Genomic DNA, 21,099 nt, shown 5'->3' with positions numbered 1-21,099 from the left:
GTTCCAGGCCAGCCTGGTATACTAATGAGATTCAAGTTAACTAGGGGTACACAGTGAGACTTCATTTTTAAAAACTAACAGAAGCCTAAAACTGTCAGTTAAAAGTCTAGGCAGAGGTAGCCCTGTAGCTGAGAGCACGGCCTGCTCTTACCAAATACCTGAGTTTGATTCCTAGCACCCACATGGTATCTCACAGCCATCTGTAAATCGATTCCCAGAGGCTCTGGCTTTGATACCCTCCCTCTTCTGGCCTTAAGAACTAGACACACGCTTGGTACACAGATATACATGCCAGCAAAATCTCCGTACATATTAATTCACAACAACAAGCGGAACCTTGTAGATTTTTGATAGGTTAGGTCCTGATAAATCACTATTCCCGTGGTCCTGTTCCTTTTGCACTGGGTTCATTACAGTGTCTATTAGTCATCACTATGCAATGCATGGTGTTCTGTTCTTAGAGGGATTTTCAACAGTGCTGCCTTTCCCATGTTTATCATATTTTAGAAGCCATTTTTCAGAAGGCATTTGAAAGTTAATCCTGGAGCTTGAGATGGCTCCTCAGTAGAGAGCTGAGGACCTGTGGTGCTGCCCGGCACCCACAGGGCAGTTCCTGACTAACTCCATTTCCAGGGACCTGATCTCTTTTGGCCTCCACTGCCAATAAATAGATGGTGTGTATTCACACAGGCACCTTCACATGAATGAAAATAAAAATATTTTACAAGGAAAATTTTAATGTGGTGTAGTGGTTGCATGCCTTTAATCTCAGTACTCGGGAGGCAGAGGCAAGTAGGTCTCTGAGTTTGAGGCTGGACTGGTCTATGAAGCATGCTCCAGACAGTCAGGGCTGCTGAAGAGAGAAACCTTGTCTCAAAAAAAAAAAAGAGCAAAGGAAAGAGGTTGGGGGGAGAAAGTTAATCCTAAAGGGTGCTGCAAATGATCCTATAATCAGAACCCCTCAAAGAATTATTCAAAAAAGTAAAAGAGTAGAAGTAAAATGCTTTCTTTCTTTTTCCCCTTCTATTTTAAAAGGTCTAGATACTAAAATAAATGATAGCCAAAAGGTCCCATAAGCAACTAGGATTAGTTAATAACTAAATACACTGTGTATGTACTTGTGTGCGTGTGTGTGTGTGTGTGTGTGTGTGTGTGTGTGTGTGTGTGATGTTGTTCAATCCTCAAAGCAATCCCAAAATCAGAGTGTTTGTCCTCTAAAGCTTCAGAGAGTAGAGTAGAAATCCTGTCTCCAATAAATAGTTGAAGTAGAATTCACACTCATCTTTTTTCAGAATGCCTTTCCAATATTTTTTCAAGAGAAAGCAGTAAAAATGGAACCAGAGAGATGGTTCATTGGTTAAGAGCATTGACTGCTTTTCTAGAGGACCTGTGTTCAAGGTCCAGTACCTGTCTACATGGTGGCCCATACCACCTATAACTTCAGTCCCAGGGGATCTGATGATGCCTTCTGGCCTCTGAAGGAACTAGACATGCTTGTGGTATCCAGACACACACATGCAGGCAAAATACCCGTATGTTTAAAATTACTACTTTTTACAAAAAGAAAAAAAAAAAGGAAAGGAAAAAAGGTACTGCATTAAAAGCCTGTGTGTGCTTGTTGTAATGCATTCCTGTAAGGAGGCTGAAGCAGGAGAGTCTAGGCCAGTCTGTGAATTAGACCATCTCAAGGTACACGTGAATGTAGCTCAGTTAGTAGAGTATCTGCCTAAAATGCAAGAAGCCTGAGTTTCCTCCAAGTATCAAGTGAGGCAGGTATGGCAGCACAAGGCCGTAGGTCCAGTTACTAGGGTGGCCTAGAGCAGAAGAATCACATTTAATTCCCTAGAACACAAAAAATGGAAACCAGCCAACCATAGTATTCTTTTAATATGTAACTTATTTTTATTTTATGTTTCATTGGTGTCTGTGTAAAGCTGTCAGAAGTCTTGGAACTGGATTTACAAATAAGTATGAACTACCTTGTGGTTGCTGGCAATGGACCAGGCCCCCAGGAAGAGCAGCCAGTGCTCTGAACTGCTGAGCCGTCTCTCCAGCCCTGATAATGAGTCTTTAATGTTCTTCCACTTTGTTTTCAGAAACTATTTCATGAGGTGGGACACTCGTGCCATGGCACACACATGGAGGGCACAGGACGATTATGGGAGTTAGTTCTCTCCTCCCACTGCGTGGGCTCTGGCCATCAAATTCAGGGAGTCAGGCTTAGCAGCAGGGCCTTTACCTACTGATCCATCTCAATTTGGACAGGATGCTACATCCAAGGCAGCTAGATTTTAAGTTCAAAGTCATCCTTGGCTATTTGAATGTCTTACTTAGGGTTTTACTGCTGTGAACAGACACCATGACCAAGACAAGTCTTATAAAGGACATTTAGTTGGGCTGACTTAGAGGTTTAGAGGTTCAGTCCATTATCATCAAGGTGGGAGCAGGGCAGCATCCAGGCAGGCATGGTGCAGGCAGAGCTGAGAGTTCTACATCTTCATCTGAAGTCTGCTAGTGGAAGACTGAATTCTAGGCTGGTAGGATGAGGTCTTACATCCCATACCTATAAGGCCACACCCACTCCAACAGGGCCACACCTTCTAATAGTGCCATTCCTTGGGCCAAGCATATACAAACCATCACAGTGAGACCTTGTCTCTGGAGGAAAAAAATTGTATGTATTGAGAAACATCACTAGTCTATTATTAGACTCTAAAAGTATATTTGTTTCAGGAAGAGTTATCTTGAGTCCTAATTTAATATGTCAGACCTGCTTCTGTCTCCTTAAAGAAACTAACCCAGCCGGGCAGTGGTGGCCCACGCCTTTAATCCTAGCACCTGGGAGGCAGAAGCAGGCGGATTTCTGAGTTGGAGACCAGCCTGGTCTACAGAGTGAGTTCCAGGACAGCCAGGGCTACACAGAGAAACCCTACCTTGGAACCCCACCCCCTCCACCCCCCCAAAAAAGAAAAGAAGAGAAAAAGAAACTAACCCGTCTTATAGAAGGTACAGATGAGTCCTCCATATGTAAAAATTGTTCACTTTCTCCTAGGGATTACATTTCCTAAAGAAAAATAGGATTCTTTTCTTTCAATCTTTTAAGTACAAATACTGATTCTTGTTTTAAGACAGTCTAATAAATCCCAGACTGGCCTCAAATTCATTGTGTAGCTGGGGGCGTTTGCCTAAACTAAAAGACGTTTTTAAACTTCTTTTTTTGTATGATGCATGTGGTAAATGCTTGTATAGGTAGATGGTACAGACACGTGTGTGCAGATACACATGCATGTATGAGTGGTGTAGAGGCCACAGATCAGCGTCATGTGTCTTCTATTGCTCTCTGCCTTACTGTGTGTCAGACTGTTTCTGATAGCTTGATAGCCTAGCTCTCTCGGAAGCTCTGGGGATCCACCTGTGTCCATCGCTCAGTACTGGGGTTACAGACACCACACAAGAGTGTATGTGTGTGCTGGAGGTCCTAACTCAGGTCCTTGTGCTTATATAGCAAAAAGGCACATCTCTGAACCATCTCCCGTGTTTTCCCCGTGCGCCCTACCCCTCGTGGTGGTGGTGCTGGTGGTGGTGGTGGTGATTTGGTTTTTTGAGACAGGGTCTTACTATATAACTCTGTCTGTCCTGGAACCCACTATGTAGACCAGGCTGGCCTTGAACTCACAGAGATCCACCCCATCTCTGCCTTCTGAGTTCTGGGATTAAGTGAATGAGCCATCATGCCCAGCTACTCTTAACATTTTCAAATGACAGGTGTGGCATTTAGGTGGTCATGGCAAAAAAAAAAAAATTATTTTTTAATTTTAAAAATCAGGATATAAGGTTCTCTTCAGCTAGATAGAGTTTAAGGCCCTTGTGTGAGACCTACCCTGCCTCAAAAGTAGTTTCAAACATAGAACAGTTATTTAACACCAGGCAAGGCACACTTTGTACATTAAAGTATATGAAGAGGTTTACAACAGTATATGATGAGAATTCTTTCCTAGGCCAGCAAAGTAGCTGAGTGGTAAGGGTCCTTGCTGACACACCTGACAACTGAGGCTGACCTTGAGACCCCTTGGTAGATGGGACAGCTAAACTTTCTCGGCTTGTCCATTGATGTCCGCATTAGTTACATTAGAACACACACACCAATAAGTTAGTAGACCTTAGAAAATGATCTTCTCAGGTGAGTGTGGTGGTATATGCCCTTAGTCCCAGCACTCGGGAGGCACAAGCAGGCAGAGTTTGAAGCCAGCTTGGTCTACAGAGTGCGTTCCTGGCCAACTAGAGCTATCTAGACCCTATCTCAAAAAACAAGAAGAAATTATTTTTCTGGGTATCATTCCCTTGTAGCCCTCATCCTCTTGGGGGCTTTTTCACTTTTCCTTAAAACAGTTTCTGTTTGCTCTGCTTCCAGTGAGCTCTCCTCGTTAGCAGCCGTCCTTACTGTTGTCATGGGTTTCAGCATGTTAGCTGCACTCAGTGGAGTGTGTGCCAGAACAGCTCAGCTTCCTGATGGCCTGAACATAAGTCAGAAATAAACACATGAAGGTCCCTCCCTGTGCCTTGTGTCCCATTTCTCGCTTCTGTGTAGGACGAGGACACACCCCTTTAGTGTGCAGGTTCCATTGCAGTTGTGATACAAGAGCTCGTGTAGCCCAGGGTTGATGTTAAACTCTTCACCCTACTGCCCCCAGATTATAGCTACACCCCACCCACCTGGAGCTGGTATTGTGACTTTCTGGGCTCCTCGTAGTAGTTTCTTCATGTCCCCTCGCAGTCTGTGTTAGGGGGAGTATTAAATTGTGAACACAGGTAAATAAGTGACTGGGCTTGCTCACTGGGTCCCACCCCTGGCCTGCAGTGCTCAGGGGTCGTGGCAGACGGTTTGGATGGAAGGTGAGTGGTAGGCCCAGCTGTTGTCACTCAGGTCCTTGATGACTAATGATAATTGCTCTCAGCTACTGCAGAAGCCATGCATGCCCCTTGTGTTATTTCTCCTTTGTCGTCACGGGTTTTAGATATTTGAAACAGAGTCTCGGTATGTCACCTAGCTGGCCTAGAACTTGATGCTTTGGATAAAAATCAACTTATTTTTACATATTTATGTAAAGTAGCCATTATTTTGTTTGGACATTTACTAATTTGGAATGCATGGTTTACTGTAATTGTACACAGATGGCAACATTTTATTCATGAGTTTTGGTTCTTTAACCTGGTCCTCCCTCAGTCAGTCTCTTGTTTGCCAATGTTAAAAGTTGCTCACAGCCGGGCGTGGTGGCGCACGCCTTTAGTCCCAGCACTCGGGAGGCAGAGGCAGGCGGATTTCTGAGTTCGAGGCCAGCCTGGTCTACAAAGTGAGTGCCAGGACAGCCAGGGCTACACAGAGAAACCCTGTCTCGAAAAAAAACCAAAAAAAAAAAAAAAAAAAAAGTTGCTCACACTTGTCTCAGCCCTTGAGAGGCTAAGGCAGGAGATCCTAACAGGTTGAGGCTAGCCTGGGGTAGGTAAGTAGTAGGAGTTCCAGGCACAGTGGAGCTATATAGCAAAGATCTTATCTGAAAACAAACCAGGTCCTTTCTTAGAGGGCAGGAAGTTACTGCCTGGTCTTTCACTCTGTATAACCTTGGGTTCTTTGTTCTTTTCTTCCAGAAGACAGATGCGTCTCAGGAGGCAGAGGTAAGCACACTGTGGAACTGAAGGGAACTTCTTAAATGCTCGGGTATGGAGACGTGGGCTCACGGCCTCCGACTTGGGTGGGGTTTTTTCTGTTCCTTCTCTTCTGGGAGAGGGGAGGATGATGGAAAGGAATTCTTGAAAGAGTGGCCGTCCTTGCCGGTATGGTCTCACTCGCCAGGGCTCAGCATGCTAAGAGATGGTTGCATCTCATGAAAAAAATGTAAGCTCCCTGTCAGTAGCTATTACAGAAAAATAGTTTTGTTGACTAATTACCTTGATTTTAGAACTTGAAGCTATTGGTTTACATGAAGCCTTAGTTGTCAGTACCTGATAATCAACAGTGATTTCACACAGGCTCAAGCCAACTGTCGAGTAAGCGTGGCGGCCCTGAACACTCTAGCAGGCTACATTGATTGGGTATCTTTGAACCATATTACTGCCGAGAACTGTAAACTCGTGGAGACTCTGTGCCTGCTTCTCAATGAGCAGGAGCTGCAGTTGGGAGCCGCCGAGTGTCTGCTCATTGCAGTCAGCAGAAAAGTGAGTAAGCACTGCGCATTAGTGCCCACAAGTGCCTGTGGAGGGAAATGGATGCCAGCCTGTCCTGGCAGCAGGTGTGCTGACAGGAGCAGGAAGCTGAGAGGAGGAGGAGAAGCTAGAAGAGGCCTCCCACCCACATACTTGATACTTTGTACATTAAAACTGCACCTCTTAAAGATTCCACACCTTCCCCAAGTAGCGCCACCAACTGGGGACCACTTGCTCAGGCACCTGAGCGGGTGGAGTAGGTTCTCATTCAAACTGCTGTACATTAAACCCGCCTGTCCCTGGTGTTCCCCTTCAGCTGTGTGTTTCATTGGGATTAAAATTTATGGTTTTATCCTTGAGCACAGCTTACTGCTTCCAACCCCTTTAGACAAAAGTTAGCATCGTATATAGAAGGGTGCTAGGCTTACTGCACTGGCACTTGGATTAGCCATGCTTCTTGCCATTTTATACTAAAGTATGATTAAAGTTTAAAACTCTCTAGAGTGTCAGTTAGAGGTTGTCTTAATCAGGGTTTCTATTCCTGCACAAACATCATGACCAAGAAGCAAGTTGGGAAGGAAAGGGTTTATTCGGCTTACACTTCCATACTGCTGTTCATCACCAAAGGAAGTCAGGACTGGAACTCAAGCAGGTCAGAAAGCAGGAGCTGATGCAGAGGCCATGGAGGGATGTTCTTTACTGGTTTGCTTCTCCTGGATTGCTCAGCCTGCTCTCTTATAGAACCAAGACTCCCAGCCCAGAGATGGCACCACCCACAAGGAGCCTTTCCCCCTTGATCACTAATTGAGAAAATACCTTACAGCTGGATCTCATGGAGGCATTTCCCCAACTGAAGCTCCTTTCTCTGTGATAACTCCAGCTGTGTCAAGTTGACACAAAAATAGCCAGTACAGAGGTATAGAAGATAATAGGACCATGAGGGTTTTCTGTTGGTTTTCTTGGATGACCCTGTTTTCCTGACGTTGGGTCCAGGGCAAGCTGGAGGACCGGAAGCGCTTGATGGTTCTGTTTGGAGATGTCGCCATGCACTATATTCTCTCGGCCGCACAGTGAGTCTAGTCTGCCTCTCGGGAAGGATGGTGTGGGCTTTGGGTGGGCTTTGGGTTTTGCTTTGGTTTGTTTTTGTTTGTTTGTCTGTTGTCCATTCTATAGTGTGTGTGTGTGTGTGTGTGTAGAAGTTGGTGTGTGTATGTGTGGTTTCTCTATTGCTATGCACCTTGTTGATTTGAGCTATCCTCTTACTGAAGATTGGCTAGACTAGCTGGCCAGTAAGTTCTAGAATCTGCCTGTTTCCACCCCGTGAACTAGGGTTACAGACACACACCCAGCTCTTACAGAGGTGTTCAAGATCCAGATTCAGGTCCTGGCACCAGGACCGACTATTGGTGCTCTCCCTCCCCTAGCTGTGCGTTTCCGTGGCTGTTTCTGTTTATTTGGTGCAAAGGATTGGATGGCAAGCTTCATACACGCTGAGAAAACACTGCCTCTGATCAGCTTACCTATTCCTGCAGGATGCTTTTATTTCTTTAATTAATTTTTATTGAGAATATATATATATCTTTTTTAAACATTTACTTTATGTATGTGAGTGCGCTATCACTCTCTTCAGACACATCAGAAGATGGCATCAGATCCTATTGTAGATGACCATGAGCCACCATGTGATTGCTGGGAATTGAACTCAGGACCTCTGGAAGAGCAGTCAATGCTCTTAACTGCTGAGCCATCTCTCCAGCCCCAGGAGCCCCTATCTTAAAAACATCTACAATGATAATGTCAGGACAGAAAAATAAGCATGATTCAAAAATGGGTTCATTGTGTCTTGGTGATGTTTTATGCCCAACAGAGCAGAGAGGCACTGCACGCGGTGCCACACTGTTGTCTGTGCCCTTCTGGTCTCTGGTATCTCCTGAGTCCCATGTCTTCTCATTCTCTCCTGCCTCCAGGTCTCAACTACTGCATCTGCATTTCACATAAACTGTTACTGTTACTCATGGTTGTTAGTGAGAATAATCTTACTTGTCTCAGACCACTTTTTTTGCACCACCAAAAAAATTAAAATTTAGGGTTTTTTGTTTTCATTTTTGTTTTGTTTAGAAGAGCTATTGGATTCTGGTGAATTTTAGATCTAAACTCAGTATTTTAGGAAAGTGAGACAGTTTTTATTTTGTCTTATTAAAGGTGTGTGCCACTACTTACTGCCTGGGTGTTTTTGTTTTTGAGACAGGGTTGCACTATATAGCCCTAGCCTAGAACTCAATACATAGACCAGGATAGCCACAAATCCTGAGAAATGCCTGCCTCTGCTAGGGTTAAAAGTGTGCACCACCATGTAGGACCAAAATATTTTTAATTACATTTAATTATATTTTTTGATTATATCTTTGTATTTGCACTAAAGTAGACACATGGACACATCATAGCATGTGTTTGGTCAGAGGACAACTTGAGGGAACGAGTTTTCTCCAAACACCCTGTGGGTCCTAGGAATTTGAAACAGAGTCTCATTTTGTATCCCTGGTGACCTGGAACTAGTTATGTAGATCAAGCTAGGCTCCCATCTGCTGGGGTTAAAAGCAAACCCTACATGCCTGGCTTGGTGAGTTTTTTGTTTGTTTGCTTGAGACAGTTTTTCTTTTTTTTTTTTTTTTTTTAAGATTTATTTATTATATGTAAGTACACTGTAGCTGTCTTCAGACACTCCAGAAGAGGGCGCCAGATCTCGTTGCGGATGGTTGTGAGCCACCATGTGGTTGCTGGGATTTGAACTCTGGACCTTCGGAAGAGCAGTCGGGTGCTCTTACCCACTGAGCCATCTCACCAGCCCCGAGACAGTTTTTCTTGATAACCCTGGCTGTCCTTGAACTCACAAAGATCTGCCTTTGCTGCCTGGGCTGACCTGGTACTTGGTTTTTGATTGTATTGGTGAGGCACAGGCAGTAGAACTCATAGGTGGTAAGCCTCCTTGCTTCTGTTGATGGAATCTACAACCTAATCACAGTTCTCTTCCTCAAACAGGACTGCAGATGGAGGAGGCTTGGTAGAAAAACACTACCTCTTCCTGAAGAGACTTTGTCAGGTGTTATGTGCACTGGGAAATCTGCTATGTGCACTGCTGGTGAGCATGTGTGCTCTGGAGAGCATTGGGGAGTTGTTCACGTAGCAGTTGTGTTAGCACTTTGCACTGCACTGATGGGAGCTGGGGAGGCATCGTTCTGCTGGTTTGTTCATATGATTCCATAGATTAAGTCATCGTCAAGAAAAAAATGTATATGGGTGCATAGGTGGGTTGTTGTTGGTTTCCTTCCTTCCTTCCTTCCTTCCTTCCTTCCTTCCTTGACACAGAATCTCACTATGTAGTTCTTGTCTTGGCTCTCACTATGTAACTTGATTGGCCTCAAACTCAGATCCACCTGCCACTGTCTCCCAAGAACTGGGATTAAAAGTGTGTGTGGGGCTGGTGAGATGGCTCAGTGGGTAAGAGCACCTGCCTGCTCTTCCAAAGGTCAGGAGTTCAAATCCCAGCAACCACATGGTGACTCACAACCATCCGTAACGAGATCTGACTCCCTCTTCTGGAGTGTCTGAGGACAGCAGTAGTGTACTTACATATAATAAATAAATAAATAAATCTTAAAAAAAAAAAAAAGTGTGTGTGACCACACCTGGATTGAAATGGTGTTTAATAGATTGAGTCACAAAAATATAAATAGAGCAGGTCTGATGAAGTAATGTTTCCTTATAACCTTTGCTTTTAATTTTTTTTTTGGTTTTTTGGTTTTTTCGAAACAGGGTTTCTCTGTATAGCCCTGGCTGTCCTGGAACTCACTTTGTAGACCAGGCTGCTCTCGAACTCAGAAATCTGCCTGCCTCTGCCTCCTGAGTGCTGGGATTAAAGGCATGCGCCACCACTGCCCGGCGCTTTTAATTTTTGAGTCAGTATCTCTTTGTAGCTTAGTCTATTCTTAAACTTAGCATGCTTCTGCCTCAGCTTTCCTAGTTTTGTAATAACAGTGGTGGATCAAGGCCAGATGGATAAACACATTGAGTCTTAAATGTCATCTCTGTTTCCTGTTTATTATCACTCATTCTCCCTACCCCCACCACCTCTTCAGCTGCTTCAATGGTAATTAATGTGGTCTTTTTTTTCTTTAGGCCTTAGATGCTAACATACAAACACCTATAAACTTTGGAATGTACCTGGAATCTTTTCTTGCTTTCACAACCCACCCAAGTCAGGTAAGCTTTATACAAATAACTTACTAATATTAGGATGGTCAACCCAAGTCACATATTACAGCCTGGAGAATTTCCTACTTATGTCTAAATGTCACTTCACTGAGCCTAAGGAATGACTGGAGGATTCCTTTAGAATTGCCAGGGACCTAGTGGGAAGGCCTAGTGAGGACAAGGCGCCTGCGGTGCAAGCCTGGCAATCTGTGTGACTCCCTGGGTCTGTGGTGACAGGAGAGAGAACCAGTTTCTGAGAGCGAGCACATGACCTCCGACTTCTGGTTGGGACACAGAGAATAAATAAACAAGCATATTCTAAAAGAGAGAATATTGGGTCTGTTTCACCAGCACTTCACTGTCTTGGTCAGCAGCTTTTCCCAACACGTGGCTTTCTGATTGTGCTCCATACAATGGGCTGTGTGTCCCAGATGATATGAACAAGAAAAATATTTAAATTTAAAAGTTTAGTAAATTTTGTTACTTTGATATTAACTGCATTCAATTCAATATTTTTCTTATCATTTTGTGATTCTAGTTCTCTTTCTAATCTCTAGAGTTGAGAGATATCCTGACCACACTCCAGGGCTTACAGCTCTCTTACTGGCATGTCATAGGTAGTCATCCATTTCTGGTGCACTGCAGTTGTTTGAAAATGTAGTGACATCTTCCTATGGAGAATTATTGTTGATAACTGCTAGGCTGAGTGACAGTCTTGCTTAAGTAATATCTAAATCCTTAAGCTGATGTGTAGGTTTTTGTTTTGGTTTAGTTTTTACGCTCTTCAACCCATATGACGTGGGGAGCCCTCTTCAGGCATGAAGTTCTGTCCCGTGATCCGGCGCTGTTAGCAGTAATACCAAAATATCTTCGTGCTTCTATGACAAACTTGGTCAAGGTAAGCCATGGAAGTCCTAAGTGTGCGGAGTGCTGGTGAGAGGGTGTGAAGCTGGCACTGTGGATTCTCCTAACCTCCTCTAAGAGAATTCTTCTCTTGAGGAAGAAGACAGCTCAGAGTGGTTGTCACACCTGTTCATCCACAATTTAGAACACTGGAATATGAAGTATGGAGCAAGGTGCTAGGGAAAGAACTCATGCTGCTTAGGAGGTAACAGCAGGAATAGCAGTGTTTGCAGATGTGCGAGGGTGGGATCGGGTAGACTCTAAGATGCAGTAATGTCTAAGGATTGTTTCAGAAAGTCATGGGCAGTGGGGCTGCACATAGGAGTGTGGCTCAGGGAGGGCTCACTCTGCAGACGCCTCTTCATGCGCTGTGTGTCAGAGTCTCAGATCTGGAAGAGCTGAGCTACCAGAACCTTCGGTTTTGGTTTTTGTTCATCTTCCCCTTCCTTTCCTCTTCCTTTCCTCTCCCTTCCTTTTCTCTCCCCTCTGCTCCCCTCCCTTCTCCACCATCCCCTTTCCTCTGGGTTTTGTGTGTACTAGGCAAGATGCCCGCACACACACATATACAAACACACCCCAGCCCTTCATTGTAAGGTACAAAGCCAGACAATAGGACTCTTGTTTCCTCAAGAATTTATTTAACACATACTGGGTTCTAACTTTGTTATGGTTTTACAATACCTTTTTATTTCCTCTCTCTCTCTCTCTCTCTCTCTCTCTCTCTCTTTCTCTCTCTCTCTCTCTCTCTCCCTCCCTCTCCCTCTCCCTCCCTCTCCCTTCTTCTTCTTCTTCTTTTTTTTTTTTTATTTGGTTTTGGTTTTGGTCTTTCTGCTTTGGTTTTGGTTGGTTTAGACTGGGCCTTACTGTAATGCAGGCTGGCCCAGAAGCTCTATGTAGACAAAGCTCACCTTGAACTTAGAGTGAGAGATCCATCTTGCCTCTTTTCTCAAATTCTGGGACTGTAGGTGTGGGCCATGATATTCAGCCTCTCTTGCTCAGTACATAATGAAATAAGCAATTTCCGGTCCCTCATCTTATTCTATATGAAATTAGTACCTTTTATGGGGGGCCGTGTTCATACTCAGACCCTAAATGGACACTGGAAGTTATTGAGGAATCTAGAAATCATATCAGCTTTCTGTGTTCTCTTTTTAGCACTCTGAGAGCACTGGCACTGGGGAGCCAGACCGTGTGCTACACTCCCTGTCCTGAGTGGTCTCTTGCGCCTTAGCTCCTCCTAGGCTTCAGCTGCAGGAGGCTGCGTCCTCTCTTCAGCGGCCTGTCCTTATCCCTGTCCCCACTGATTGTCTTTCTCTTCCCAGATGGGCTTTCCTTCTAAAACAGATAGCCCCAGCTGTGAATATTCCCGATTTGATTTCGATAGTGATGAGGACTTCAATGCTTTCTTCAACTGTAAGTGGCTGAAACCTCCTCCAAGCACTCTCAGAGTGGCATCCAATGCTGTAATCCTGGGTGTGATGCCTGAGACTTCTTATTAGCAGTCCTCAGACCTGGAGAGCAATTCTCTTAATTTCCAGGTTTTTATTGCAGAAGGGTACATTTCCGCATGGTGGATTCTAAGCCCGTGAATTTTATTTCTCCTTTCCACCACTATGGCATGCTGTACTTTGTGAGGAGCTTTGCTCTTCTCATAGCAGCCACACCCCTCACGGCCCTGTCTAGCTGCTTCCTACTTTCATAGACATGGCAAGTCAATGTTAGTTTCCTGTTTGCAGGATCTAGCTGGTAAGACATTTTTAGAGGTAATTTTTTAAGGTTTTTGGATACATTAATTCCACAAAGCTATAATGAGCCACTGTGATCTAGAACGGGAGTGTAAGACCCGGGCCCCAGCATGGTAGCTTGAGTTCATGTCTAGGTGTTGATTCATGCCCTTCTCTTGTCAGCCTCCAGAGCCCAGCATGGAGAGGTGGTGAGGTGTGTATGTCGACTGGATCCTAAGACTAGCTTCCAGATGGCGGCAGAATGGCTCAAGTATCAGCTGTCAGCTTCTATTGACACTGGAGCTGTGAACTGTTAGTTTTTGCTTTTTGTCTTTTATTACTGCATGTCTAGAACTAACTTTTGCTTTAAACAAGTGCCAGTATATAGATTCAGAAGGAATCTCTGGTTAGGCATAGCTGGACCAGTTCAAAGACTTGCCACATCAAACACCTCAGAGCCTTTGGACAGTCTCATTTTACATAAAACCAAAGTTCCTACCTCTATGCAAGTGCTTCGGGCAGTTAAATTTGTCTGTCTGCCTTATCTCTGTCTTGCTCTGTCTTTCGTGTTGTGCTTAGTGGGCAGGGTTAACCAGGCAGGAGGGATGATTTAACTAGAACAAGACTTGCCACGGTCATGGTCATCCCAAGGGCCCTGAGGATTTAAATGATGAGATGTGACAGTCACTTGGGAGTGTAAATCCACTCTCAAGGTCTGGTCACTTGACTGAGGAAACCCCCCTGAACTGCTACGGGACGAAGCTAGTGAATGGCAGCATTTTACAGTGGTTGGAAATTAGCCTATTAGCATCTGTCTGTGGCTTCTTTGGAGGGGGAGAGTCTGGTGATGTTTATTAATTTAGACCCTAGATAATTTCTCTAGATGTAGCCCTGAGAATTGCTGTGAGGCTATTGAATGTAAACCAGTACCTTGTAACTTAAGAATTCCTGTGTGTGTGTGTGTGTGTGTGTGTGTGTGTGTGTGTGTGTGTGTGTGTGTTTGTAACAGGCTGTCTATCCCAGGCTGGCCTGGTCTCAGATGTAAGTGTCCTCATCCGTCAGCTGTTGCGTGTGGTGTTGCCATGCCCACCCTTAGCATCCCCAACCCCAGGGGATCCACACAGGACCTTGTAAATGAATGCTAAGCCCTGAGGCCGGTGCTGAGCAACAGCCCTAGCGTGGAGCAGTTCCTTATGATCTCAAATATCTTAATGTTTTGGGATCTCCTAGATTTCACTTAAGGAGGGGAGCAATTCTTATTTTTCAAATGCCTAGTAAGCCATACAGTTTCCTTCCGTGCATATTCTCAAGACACTGACTGGAAGTGAATTCAGGTGGTTCACGGAGAGGTGGAAGCAGAGCAGCAACCTGATGAGCCTTCTGTGTTGGGGCTGTTAGATCACTTGCTCCTGTACCTCCACATTACCACGTGGTCTTGGAGACTCCGGCTGTGGCTCTTTGTGTCTTCTGCTATCCTACCATACTGATGAGTATTTGCATGTGTGTTTCAAAAGCATGTTCTGCAGCTGGAACTGGAGAGGGAGGCCTCTGCTCCATCTTCTCACCTTCATATGTGCAGTGGGAAGCTATGACTTTTTTTTTGGAAAGTGTGATCAACCAGATGTTTCGAACACTAGACAAAGAAGTAAGTAACTTTCCCGTGCTCTCTGAGTGACGTTGACCTTTTGTAAATTGTGGTTGGATAGAGAGACTTAGGGACGTGCATCTTATAAAAGAGAAAACAGACTCAGATAGTAAGGCTCCGGTTCAAACATGTAATAAATGGGAGATCTGAAGCTAGAACTCAGACCTGTGACTCTCAGCCCTTCGTCGTTTCGTGTCCATTTTCAGGGAATGGTCAGTTGGGCTCCAGTACATAGGAGGCACATGGAGGTTAAATCTGTAGTGAGCCCAGTGGGCTTGGATCTCATTAAGAGGTACTCTCTATAAAGCATCTCTCTCAGTTATGGCAGGTGACGCATAATATTCATGTTGTATGGCCACTGTCCTCCCCTGAATAATAACTGATAAATCAAGGGCAGGTTCCTGCTGGTTGTGGCTAGGTTTTATAATGGGCCCTTTTCTTCTCACTGTATTGCTGACAATTGAATCCAGGACCTTGCACATGGCAGAGGAGCACCACTTCTTACGCTATAGCCCCTGCCCTGGGCAACATGTCTAATCCTGCAAAATGGATCTTTGATGAGAATGTATGTGATAGGGTTACTTTACTTTCTTCATGAAGCTTTGTGTGTTTGTGTCCGGGGCTGTGCAGGCAGCAGGCTCCAGCCCACCTCTGGCCATGCTGCCTAGTCTGACGGTTTGCAGACTGCCCATTTTCTTCCTCCATTGTAAATAGAAGCATCATAGCTTCTGTTTTTTAATTTGCTTTCAGTGGAAGAATTTGGCCAAGAGATTCTTTGACTAGAAAGGCTGGAAGCTTGTTTATCCTCTCCACTGTAGCATTAGCTCGACTTGTTTGTAGTCTAGGAGAAACAGAGGATGTCGAGGAAGACCATGCTTCAGCAGCTGCAGCGATGACCTGATGATGACATTGTTTGGGGGAACTTGTCACATTGGGACGATGAAGATCAATATGCTTCCCTTGGTAGTAAATCAAAGAGCTCACAGCATTATAAAGCAGTGTAATCTAGCTGCAGACAAAGCTTGTTAAATAATTCCCCAAAAGGTAGAAGAACAACTGTTTTGAGGCCAACGTGTGCTACATACACCCCAGGGCCCTATCTGAAAAGGAAAATAACATGGAACATGGTTTGACATTGGACAGTGCATGATTTGGGATGGAGAGGAGGTTCAGTACTCTAGAGTACTTTCTGTGCTTTCCAAGGACCTGAGTTGGGTCCTGTTGGTTACAGGCTCTCAACTGCTTATAACTTCAACTCCAGGGTTGACACCTCAGGCCTTTTAGGACACTAGTACTATGGCAGGCATTTATTTTTACACGTGTGTGCACTCGTGCTTTAGAACGTGCATAAGTGTACACACACACACATACACAAAGATAATAAAATAAATCTTTTTTGTTGTTGTTGTTGGGTTTTGTTGTTGTTGTTTTTTGAGATAAGATTTCTCTGTGGAACCCTGACTGTCCTGAAACTGTAGACCAGGCTGGCCTCGAACTCAGAAATCTTCCTGCCTCTGCCTCCCAAGTGCTGGGATTAAAGGTGTGCACCACCACTGCCTGGCATAAAATAAATCTTAAAGGAAATATATAACTTTTAACACCACAAATTTAGCCATTTCCTCAAAATCTCTTATTCAGATGAACTAACTAATTGAAAATATACTTATTTACTTGAGACAGAGCCTTGCTGTATAGCTTGACTGGCCTTGAACTTGTGGCAGTCCTACTGCCTCTGCCTTTTGGGTCCTAAAATAGAGGTGCTCTCCAGCTAAGGGATCCATCTCTATGTATCTGTAGTAGAAAAATGGAAACTTTTTTTAAAAAATTATATATTCCTGTTGTGGTGCATATTGAAATTTTTGATGAAGTGGTTTAGATTTAGTGATTCAAAAGCAGTGTATAAGCTGGGCGTTGCAGTACAGTAGGCTTCTGGTCCTAAGGACCCGGGAGCCTGAAGCAGGACTCCATGTTCAAAGTCATATTGGGCTCTAGACTGAGCTCAGGGCCAGCCTGGGCAAGCTTACAAACAGTCTCAGGATACAAAGTTGTGGGGATAGGGACAAAGCTGAGACATTGCCAGTGGTGAGCACTTTCCTAGTGTACATGAAGCTCTGACTTCACTTCCCAGAAACCACAGCTTCTGCTTGTACACACATGCACTTTGTGAAGTAACCTATGCTAACTGTTATATTTTTATAACCTACAATGCAAACCAAATGCAGTAGTAGTTCTTGAGCTGCAGCCCTGTTGACTTCCTATTGTTTCTGTCTGACAGGAGCTCCCGGTTAGTGATGGGATAGAGCTGCTGCAGCTGGTTTTGAACTTTGAGATCAAGGATCCCCTCGTCCTCTCCTGCGTCCTCACTAATGTCTCAGCGCTCTTTCCATTTGTCACATACAAGCCTGCGTTCTTGCCCCAGGTCTTCTCTAAGGTATAAGCCCACTTTTACAAACTTTATGTTAAAATATGAGTCAATTTTTATAACTGTTTGAAAGTATCTGTTATAAACTGGTCAAGAGGCAGGCATATTTTCTTGTGTTAGGTGGTTTACTTAGTACGTACTATATAGATCAGACGCTGTGCTTAGTGTTCGGTACCACTGTGGCAACAAGGCACATAAACAGACATTGTACCTACCCATATGGAATTGCATGAATAAATACACTTGTGTGCTAGGAAACAGAAATGAAAGCTAAAGAAGGTTCCTAAGTATGCCACAGGGTTGGTGATAGGAATTGGAGTCAGAGAGCATGGATACTTCTTTGGATTTCTGATTTGTGATTCAGTGCATGGTAAGAGCCCCCACTGCATCTGAAGTTCATGTAAAACATTACAGTTCAAATAGCTCTCAGTATTGATGATAGGAGATTAAATGTCTAGACTTGAGGGAGTGCTGAGATAAGATTTAGGCATCATCTCAATACTAAAAGGGCAGTGGGGCTGGAGAGGTGGTTAAGAACACTTCTTTTCTTGCCAAGAACCAGAGTTCAGTTCCCAGGACCCATATGGTTCCTCACAGCCAACAGTTCCAAAGAATCTGACTCCCTTCTTTTAGTCTCCTCAGTCACCAGGAACGCATGTGATGCTGGCATACATGCAGGCAAACACCCATGTACATAAAATGATTAAATACATTTTTTTTTAAAAGGCCCATACATTTAGCCATGGAAAATAGGATCTGTATATACACTTGGAGGTATCTGGCTCAAGCCAGGAATCCCTCAACATCAGTGAAGGGGCAGCACAGAGGCAAGAAGCCCCACCATGCCTATCCCAAAAGAAAGGGCTGCCAGAGAAGTGAAGATCGTGCTGCGCACAACAGAAGCTCACTGAGCCTTAGAAAAGGTCCAGTGGGTTCTTGAATTGCCCTTTGGGCCGGTGCAGAGGGGCCGGGTACAGAGACTCGCAGAGCAGAGTTGTCCTCAGCCGAGCTGCAGGTGATGGCATAGACTGACCGATCACTCGAGTAATCCCCACCGCTTTCTCTGTAATTGGTGCAGAGGTAAAGTTAGGGCTCTCGAGGCTCCTATAGCCATCTGAGAAAGTGGATTATGTCTGGTAACACCGGTGGCCTTCCTCCCCACTTGTGCTGCCAGCGTGTGGATGCCTAGACTATGCTTGCAGGGCTGGCTGGAGCCCCTGGTAACCCAGAGACAGGGAGTAACTGTTGCCTTTCCTCTCCTTTCAGCTCTTTTCATTTGTTACTTTTGAATCTGTTGGGGAAAGTAAGGTAAGACCATTTTTCTCTATTGTGTTTGGGGTTATGTTTTGAAACAGGGTCTGACTATGTATCTCAGGCTGGCCTTAAATTCTGCCTTCCTACCCCCACCCCCAGGGCTAGCATCACAGGCAAGAGCTGCCGTGCAAAGCTGAGACCATTCATTTAACCTGTCCTAGTTCTAACTTCTCATATGCTGTGTATGAGTACCGTACACCCATACTTAGTCTGGACTTTGCGTGTATGGAAGGAAGGGCTGGCAAAGCAGATGGGCAGATGCTCCTCTGGAGCATCTGAGGGCAGATCTGAACACAGGTTTATGGAGACTGTGAATCCCGATTCATTTTACCCTTAGAACTACAGACATGGGCTCTGAATCGGCTGACTGTCACATGGTCTTCAGCTGCACTAGTGAGCGGTACTTACAGAGTTTGGGGAATGTTTCTCTGCAGGCCCCCAGGACTCGGGCAGTCAGGAATGTAAGGAGACATGCTTGCTCCTCCATCAACAAGATGTGTCGGGACTACCCAGACCTTGTTCTGGTAAGTTGCTGGACCCTGGCTGAGTCTCCAGAACATTGTGTGACTACTCTTTTGTAGGTAGCTTTCTTAAGTGGGTCTGTTCTTCCTCTTTTTATGTAGAGCAGTGCTTCTCTACCTTCCTAATGCTGCAACCTTTTAATACAGTTTTTCACTTTGTGGTGACTCCAAACCATAAAATTATTGCTACTACTTCATGCCTGTAATTTTTCTACGGATAGAATTGTAATGCAGATATCTGACATGCAGGATATCTGATATACTCCCCCAAAGGGGTCTTGCAGGACCCGTGGGTTGAGAACTAACCTAGTGATACAGCATAAAATGTGACTTAATTTGTCCCTCAAGATAAATGGCTCTTTTCTGTGTGAATGAAATGTTTTCAATTCCTATTGCAAATGGTTGTCTGATTTTTGAGAGAAGCCAGATGCACATGCCAGCTATTTTTTGTGGGAATTCTTTTAAAAGTTCACATTAGTTTGCATTAAAAGGCTCCTTTGAAATTGATCTTGGTGAATGGACGGTTACATCAGTGTAGAGAAGCACCAGACAGAACTGCCCCCTACTTGGTCCCATGCTATTCAGACAAGGACAGACATTGGGACAAAGTTATTATGTGGTGGCCCATAGGCCCTAGTCTCCCCTAGACTGTCTTGATTTTCTGGCATCCTTGACTGGTTCAGCTCTCTGAAAGTCAGCCCTTTTTCTCTGTGCTGTGCAGCCCAATTTTGACATGCTTTATAGCCACGTGAAGCAACTCCTCTCCAATGAGCTCCTCCTGACCCAGATGGAGAAGTGTGCCCTCATGGAAGCCCTGGTTCTCGTTAGCAACCAATTCAAGGATTATGAGCGGCAGAAGTTATTCCTAGAGGAGCTGATGGCACCGGTGGTCAACATCTGGCTTTCTGAAGAAATGTGCAGGTATAGGAGATTTGGGGGCCACTGACTGTGTGACAGCACTTGAGTAGAACTGGTGTGTTTCCAGAGCTGTTTCAAGATGCAGAGGGGTGTGAGGATGTGGGGCTGTGCTGGTACTATCAGTGACGTAATCGCATCCCAGAAAATGTAGCCCTACTCTACGGAGGTGCAGTAGAACTGGTCAAAGGTGGCTGGCATGGTCATAGGGCACACAACGCCATGGCAGTTTTGCAGTCCAGCCTCACCTTTAGAGGAATGAGAGCAGCTAGGAAGGATCACAGTGGGATTTGTGGATCTTGTTTCTGTGCTGTCCACGTGGTAGAGAACCTGTTTGTCTTGTCACTGTTTTAATTTGTAAAATACACAGTGCTATTTGGGAATGGAATTGTTAACATAAACTTTCAAATGACAGCTTATAATTTGTGTGCTTAAACTCTTACTGTAACAACTGCTGTTTGAGCTGGGCTCAGTGGCAAATACCTTTAATCTTAGCACTCAGGAGGCAGAGGTAGATGGATCTCTCTATGAGTTCTAGGACAGCCAGAGCTACATAGTGAGACCTTGTTTCAAAAACCAAACAAAACAACAAAAGCAAAAATACTACTGTTTGGGGTCAAATACTCTTTTTAATATAGTTTCTTAAGACTGGGTCTACTGTAACCCAGATCGGCCTCTATGTAACCCTGTAGCCAAGGGTGACCTTGAACTCCTACTCCTCCTTGCCCTCTTCCTCTCAAGTGCTGGGATTACAAACCTGTGATGATGATGCTTCCTTGGTCTGCTGTTAGCGTTGTGGAGACTGTCCTTCCTTAAGGGCGTGATTCAAAGAAGCTACAGTGGCACACTCCTTTGCCATCAGAGGCATACACCAGGCTCTGAGTTCCCAGTCAACCAAACCCTGTCTCATAGGAGCCAACAAAATTTGGAGGGCTGGAGTGATGTCTCAGCTGATAAAAGAGCATTTACTGCTCTTGTAGAGGCCCAGGTTCATCTAGTTTCAAGCACCTACATTGTAGCTCACTACCATTTGTAACTCCAGCCCCAAGGAATCCAGAGCCCTTTTCTGGTCTCTGAGGAACTAAGCACTGTGCGCTGTGTGGTGCACAGACATACATAGATGCAAGCACACATTCCCCCAATTTTCTTATATTTAAATCATAATGTAGGGGCTGGAGGGATGTTTTAGTGGTTAATAAAGCT

At 44.7% G+C, this 21,099-nt stretch overlaps 1 protein-coding gene across 1 annotated transcript in view; it reads left to right on the top strand.

Moving 5' to 3' along the window:
* The window catches only part of Xpo5 (exportin 5), a 39,939-nt gene that overhangs the window by 6,926 nt on the left and 11,914 nt on the right, over positions 1 to 21,099 (top strand). The window contains exons 6-18 of the mRNA XM_021185944.3: positions 5,647 to 5,673; positions 6,028 to 6,213; positions 7,195 to 7,271; positions 9,241 to 9,340; positions 10,378 to 10,461; positions 11,225 to 11,350; positions 12,678 to 12,768; positions 13,263 to 13,391; positions 14,594 to 14,724; positions 17,000 to 17,155; positions 18,413 to 18,454; positions 18,895 to 18,984; positions 19,703 to 19,902. Coding sequence (XP_021041603.1) covers positions 5,647 to 5,673; positions 6,028 to 6,213; positions 7,195 to 7,271; positions 9,241 to 9,340; positions 10,378 to 10,461; positions 11,225 to 11,350; positions 12,678 to 12,768; positions 13,263 to 13,391; positions 14,594 to 14,724; positions 17,000 to 17,155; positions 18,413 to 18,454; positions 18,895 to 18,984; positions 19,703 to 19,902 — 1,439 coding nt within the window. The remainder of the gene's footprint in view (positions 1 to 5,646; positions 5,674 to 6,027; positions 6,214 to 7,194; positions 7,272 to 9,240; positions 9,341 to 10,377; positions 10,462 to 11,224; positions 11,351 to 12,677; positions 12,769 to 13,262; positions 13,392 to 14,593; positions 14,725 to 16,999; positions 17,156 to 18,412; positions 18,455 to 18,894; positions 18,985 to 19,702; positions 19,903 to 21,099) is intronic.

Source organism: Mus caroli, unplaced genomic scaffold, assembly GCF_978045245.1.
Source record: "Mus caroli unplaced genomic scaffold, Mus_caroli_1 scaffold_18, whole genome shotgun sequence".
NCBI lineage: Eukaryota > Metazoa > Chordata > Mammalia > Rodentia > Muridae > Mus > Mus caroli.
Note: the sequence above shows the minus strand (reverse complement) of the source record. Positions and strands in the feature narration are given on the sequence as shown.